The sequence below is a fragment of the Monoraphidium neglectum genome (assembly GCF_000611645.1).
Source record: "Monoraphidium neglectum strain SAG 48.87 unplaced genomic scaffold scaffold03180, whole genome shotgun sequence".
In the NCBI taxonomy this organism is placed as follows: domain Eukaryota; kingdom Viridiplantae; phylum Chlorophyta; class Chlorophyceae; order Sphaeropleales; family Selenastraceae; genus Monoraphidium; species Monoraphidium neglectum.
This window is the reverse complement of record NW_014010448.1, coordinates 1-5858: the sequence shown is the minus strand read 5'-3', so window position 1 is coordinate 5858 and position 5858 is coordinate 1. Positions and strand designations below refer to the sequence as shown.

Here is a 5858-nt window from a genome sequence, read left to right as displayed (position 1 = left end):
GCAGCGGCGGACGGAGGCCCTCAGCGGCAGCGTTGCTGTGACAGCGGTGGTCGTGCGAGGCGAGAGGCGCTGTTGGGCAAGCAGAGCACGACAGGGAGCAGTTGGCCGTCATGTGGGGATGGGGGGGGGAGGGGAGGAGCAGCTGCCGCGTACCTGGTATAGTCCGCGCTGCCGATGAGCTGTTCAGCCTGCACCTTCAGGTACGCCTCCACTGGCACCAGGCCGCCGCTGCCAAACAGGCTGGGGCCTTGCAGCAGCAGCGAGGTGAAGCTCGCGGCGTAGAGGGCGGCCAGTGCAGCGAGCAGCGCCTGGCAGCGATAGACGTCAGTGCGCACATCGGGCGGTGTCAGACGCATTGCTGAGGTGCTCAGCCAGAGCAGCACGGCGAAACATGGGATTCAATTTACTTGAAAGATCCCAGCGTGCTTACCTGTACTGTGGCTGCGTAGGTAGCCATTGGATCGCCTTCAGCAGTGCCTGCAGCGACCCTCTTTGTCTCCAGGCCGCAAGTACGCCTACTAGGGATGCCGTAACATCGAGGTGTACTGTGACTTTGGCAAATGAGTGATGAGGCCGCAGATCACATCAAGACGTGGCGGTTGTGTCGCAACAGTAGCTCTCTGTATCACGCAATTGGATGGAGATTACCAATCCAAAGGGCATGCCTTGAAATCCTGGTAAATGAACATCAAGCAAGCTTTCCAAGTCACAGGGGACAGGGTAGCAGCTACGCTACTCCCCTGCTGGGCACACACGCAGCAGCGCACAAGGGGCCCCATACCCCCATACTGGGCCGTGAGAGCCGTCAGGTTGGCCGTCATGAGCACGCCCTGCATCGGGCTCCTGGGCACCCGGGCACCCAGCAGCTGGATACAGGACATAGACCAGAGTGCGCAGTTTGAAATCATTCTGAGAGATGCCCGACCAGCCATATGGTAAGGGCAGGCTGCCCAGCTCAATGGCAGCAAGTCAAACGGGCACACCAAGCGGCAGTCTGTGAGCTGATCTCAGGCAGGGATGGGCGGGCTGCGTAGTGCTGCCAGGTGCCCACCGTACAAGAGACAGCGGATGCACTGGATGCCTCACAGCCTGATATGCAGCCGTGTATCAACACGATTACAAAGTTGCGTAGCATGGAGACCCGTTCTCAGGGTCCTGGTCCGCTGGGGACCCGGGAAGGGGGGTGCGGGCGCGCAATGAATGAGGCTGTGTGATGTGATGAATGTTTTAAGCACTTAGGCTGCTGCACCACTTGGCGGAAGGGGTCGAAACGTCCAGCGCGTTTGTTTGAGGAACAGGCCAGTGCGTAACGCCCAACCATTGTTGGTGGGTGGGGCGTGTGGCGGGCGGGGCTGCAAAGCAAGTGGGCAATGTCGGTGGGTAGGTGTTCGCTGGTGTGCAGCCTAAAAAAAACTCAACAACAAAGTTCAGGCGGCAAGGGCGGGGGCCACCCGCATGGTTGGGTCAAGAATTGCACGATGAGCTCAAAAACACGCATGCGCCAACGCCCTCGAAGGGTGTGCGCCTGTGGCGAAGGGCGCGCTGACAGAATTTTGATTGCCGCCAGGGAATCAGCCTCGTGGGAAAACCAGGCCAAGGGTGTACCCCAGGCTTGCTCGTGGCCTGGCCAGAATTGGCGTCAGCATCGTCTGGGGAGGGACCTCATCCACAGGAGTACAGCTGGCAGGTCATGGGCATCTGCCCCTTGGGGTTCATCCATTTGGAGAGCTGCGGGCAACGGTTGTAAGGGGATGGAGGTTGGAAGGGGCCAGCAGCCAGGGGAGCCAAGGTACACGCTTCACTGCAACAACAGGAGTTTCCGTTATCCTGTCCTTGGGGGTCTGCTGTAGGGAGCTGTAAGGGAGGGGTAAGGACTATCTAAAGATTTGTCATGTCCTGCGAGGTCGCATGCTAAGGAGAGATAAGGAGATCCAGGGGACACTGCGTTGCTTGGTGGCAGCCTGTGGGCTAGCTGCCTGCAGCCCCCCGCTGGCTGTCGCTTGCCTCGCTGCATGCATGGCGAGATGCACGCGCTGCCTGTTGCGCGCCCTCACTGCCTGTGTGCATTCCATGAGCAATGCATCAGGGCCCAACACAGCTCACCTCCTCAAGGCCAGTGCAATCGCGGCCGAAAAAGTCGTCCCTGTGAGGCATGGAGGCGTTTGGGTGCGACATAAGCATGTTGGCGGCTTGAATTGACTGGGCACAATCACGCAACCCCAAACCTGCACACGCAGGCAGACACCCGCATACGCAGCCGCACGCAGGAACACACACGCACACGCGCGCGCGCATGCTTGCATGCGCGCACACACACGCACGCAAACACGTGCATGTGTGCGTGCACACACATTCCCCTTGCTCCCCCCTCGTGCGCCCCACCAGCCCCAGCATGTGCCGGCCCTGATGAGCACAGGGCTGCCGGAGTGCGTGGGGTCCTCCTGGGCAGGGCGCGGCGACGCAGCAACGGCGCGTTGTGGTTGGGACAAGGCTAGAGAGTCAACAGCGCGAGAGGCGCAGCCACGCCACTGCTACAGGCGCCCGACCATTGCGTCGCAGGTTGCCTGGAAATAGGCCAGGCTAACAAGCTGTATGGCGGTGCGCCATCCCTCTGCCTACCACATGGTTACGGCTGCCCTCACAAGGAAACATCCATGCACTCATCCACCCCACCCCTGGCCTCCCTCATCCACAGCCCACCTCTTTCGTGGTGAAGTCGTGAGTCGAGATGGAGAACTGGACGGCCACCACTGCCGTGTCGCTCAGCAGCAGCGTCTCCCCGGCGACCTGAGGGCACGTTGCCGTGTGTTGTGTCGTGGTTGGGTTGCGGGTGTTCATCAGCGCAGCAGCTCCACAGGCGAACTGGTGCTTGGGTGTGCCTACACCCATGGCAGCTCATCAGGGCCTCGTGCCACGTGTGTCCCACATCATCGATCGAGGGTCGCTGGCGCTTGCATCGACGCGCCGTCACCTGCCGTCCCCCCCCCACCCATCTTAAAGCTCCAGCAGCGGCCAACGATGTGCTGTAAGCATTAATGACAGGGTGATGGATCCGCGAACCCTGAGCCCCGCGGCGCACTGTACCTCCACGCTCCAGCAGAGGCCGACGTGGATGTTCATCTCCACGCCGCTCTCGGGGTCTGGGGTCTTCACAGTCAGCTGGGGTTGGGGTGAAGGGGTGGGGGCATAACGCATGGGGGCGGCACTGAGGGGTGGGGTCGACGTGGTGAGGACCTTCATCAACGCAAAGACTGCGGGGCCGAGGTCGCGCCGGCCAGCGGATATGGTAGCACGAGAATGTTTCGGCTGGCCTGAGGCCGTGGCTGTCTAGTGCGGCCTCATGTGAGACCACACAAGCGTGGGAACGACCCCGGCGCTTTGCAGCAGGACACCTGGCTTCTGCCCAGCAGTCCTAGCAGAGGGTCTGCTGCATTCCGTTGATGCATGCTGCTTGCTTCTTGATGATGCTTACACACGCACTCTGACTCACACTCACACACACACATGCACACGCACACACACAAACACACAAGCACGGGCACCCCCCCAAAACACGTGGACTCGCGTGCCCTCACACGCACTCATCCCTGAAACCATATCATCATAAACACACTTCGTTACACTCCACCACACTAACCTTGAGCCGCCAGGTGAAGCCGTTCCAGCAGTGCCCCTCAGTCAGGAGGTAGCATCGCGGCAGCTGCTCGCCCGGTACTTGCTGATCGCGGTGTGCAGGTCGTCCCGCGCGATGTACGAGGTGAAGGCGCTGGTGGCGCCCTCGCTGCCGCGCGCGCGCGGCAGCAGCCGCCCGCCGCGAGGGTCGGCCTGGAAAACAGGGCCCGGAATCGAACATGGCGGCGCAACGCGTGGGGGCGAGGGGTGAGTGGGTGGGTGGTGTAAGCAGGCGGTGACTCAGGGGTCGCTGGCGGCCCAGAAGCACGCCAGTTTAATGTGCATCTGCGTGGCAGACGGTTGCTGATGCAGCCAGTGAGCCCAAAGCGCAGAATTCAGCCAAGCGTTGCGCCGCGGCGCGCGCCTGCATTGCGGCGTGCTGCTGCTCGCTCGCCATCGAGTACTGGGTTGCCTCAAGCAGAAACAGCTGCGGGCGGGAATTCCAAGAGACAGGGGAGATTTGGGGGTTCTTTACCAGGCTGGACTTGCAGGGCGTGTTGGGTTGGTGGCCATACATAACCCTGGAATGGGCAAAATGATCCGCAAGCGCGTTCTCCCAGCACCATGTTTGACAACAGAAACGTGCACCCTGGACAACACCAGAGGGGTGGCAGGAGGGGCCCCGCGGCCGTGCGAGGTGCGGCGGCCGGTCGGCTATCGGGCGCGTCTGGAAGTCAGGGTGGCGCCGCAGCAGCTGCTCGTGGCCGGCCACTGCGGCCAAAAAGTTGGCACTCATGTGGGGGTAGCGCACCTGGCAGGAGGCGGGGGGCAGGGCGGGGCCGGGCGTCGACGCAGGGTTGACGGTGGACGGCCCCAGGGTTACGCCAGTGCGGCTTCTTACTGGGCGCCAACCGGTTCAGCCGGCGAGCGCGCTGCGCCAGGGCGCCGCCGCTCGTCCCGATACGGCTGCCGGCCGGTGGGCTCCGCCGCTGTGTGCCTCCTGCCTCTGGTTTACCTCCCTATGCCACACCCCCCTTCCCGGTCAGCTCGCAACCGCCCCACAACACAGACAGTTGTCCATCTATGTTGAGGTCGCCCCTCTCACCAGCCTCAGCAGTTCCAGCGCATCACCACCCTCCGCCCCCGCCCCGCCCTCCTCCGCTGCCACCGCCGCCTCCCTCTCCCTCGCGCGCAGCCAGCTCGCCGCCGCCAGGAACACCGTGTTCTCGCTGACCGTGCACAGCTCCTGCGCGCGCAGGAGGTGCTCCACCGCGCCGCGCGGCAGCTGCAGGAACGCGGCCCGCAGGCGGGCGCGCTGGAAGGCGACGTCCACGTTTTGGAAGTCGGCCCGCACCCGCTGGTACGCTTTCTGGGAAAGCGGGGCGGGCGGCGGCGCGGGCAGGTGGCGCGCGTGCGTGCTTTGGGTGCCGCGCCACGCGATAGGGCGGGCGCGGTGCGCGCCGCCTGGCACGCCGCCCGGCGCGCTGGGCGAGGTGCCGTGGCCGTCTTATGAGCGGCGTGCGCCCAAACTCATTTTCTCACCCCCACAAAACCTCGGACCGCTCTCCCCCCCCCCACGCCCGAGCGGACAAACGACTGCGTCGCACCTCTGCCAGACTGCTGAAGGCGGCCGCCTCCTGCAGCCCCGGCGGCAGGCGCAGCAGCGCCAGCGCCGCGGGCCAGCTGACGCGCACGCCATCGAGCGCCCGGATGGCGCGCCCGCACGCCTCGACGCAGTGGCGCAGCTGATACCTGCGGGGTGTGGCGCGGGGCGGGCCTTGGATCTGGTGAGGCATGCGGGTACCCAGGCCGCTGCTTGACAATCTTGGCACCACCGCCGCCACTCTCCCTGGCCTGCGACCAATGACTACACCAACCCCCATCGCCCCTCCGTTCTCTGCAGTGACTGAAACAAACGGCGGCCGCGCCGCCCCGGCCGCGGCCCCACCTGTCAGCCAGCACCATGCAGGCCAGCAGCTGCTCGGCAGCCGCGCCTGCGGGCGCCGCCCCGGAGTACGCGCAGCGCAGCATCGCCTCTGCCGCGCCGAGTTCGTCTGCGCCCGCCACGTTGATGCGTATCAGCCGCGCGTCTGGGCATGTCCAATTCTGAAGGAGGGCTTTGAAGTATGGGCTGAGAATCGAATGATGGGTCGATTTCAAGCGCGGCAGGGCCAGCAGGAGGGGGCATGGAGGGAGGGGCAGGGGTGATAGTTGGCCGGATGCGCTAAGGGAGGTGTGTGTGTGTG

The 5858-nt window shown here is 64.1% G+C and overlaps 2 protein-coding genes across 2 annotated transcripts in view; both read right to left on the bottom strand.

The window, feature by feature from the left end:
* The window catches only part of MNEG_12312 (hypothetical protein), a gene marked incomplete at both ends in the record, with an annotated part of 1914 nt that extends 1558 nt beyond the window's left edge, over positions 1–356 (bottom strand). The window contains one exon of the mRNA XM_014039217.1: positions 154–356. Within this exon, the coding sequence (XP_013894671.1) occupies positions 154–356 (203 nt within the window). The remainder of the gene's footprint in view (positions 1–153) is intronic.
* A 3322-nt stretch (positions 357–3678) lies between these two features.
* On the bottom strand, positions 3679–5643 carry MNEG_12311 (hypothetical protein; the record flags this gene model as incomplete). The annotated part of the gene is made up of 5 exons (XM_014039216.1): positions 3679–3825; positions 4268–4423; positions 4718–4981; positions 5220–5364; positions 5561–5643. 5 exons carry the CDS (start codon positions 5641–5643, stop codon positions 3679–3681), a joined length of 795 nt encoding a protein of 264 aa, XP_013894670.1.
* Between the last annotated feature and the right edge of the window lie 215 nt (positions 5644–5858).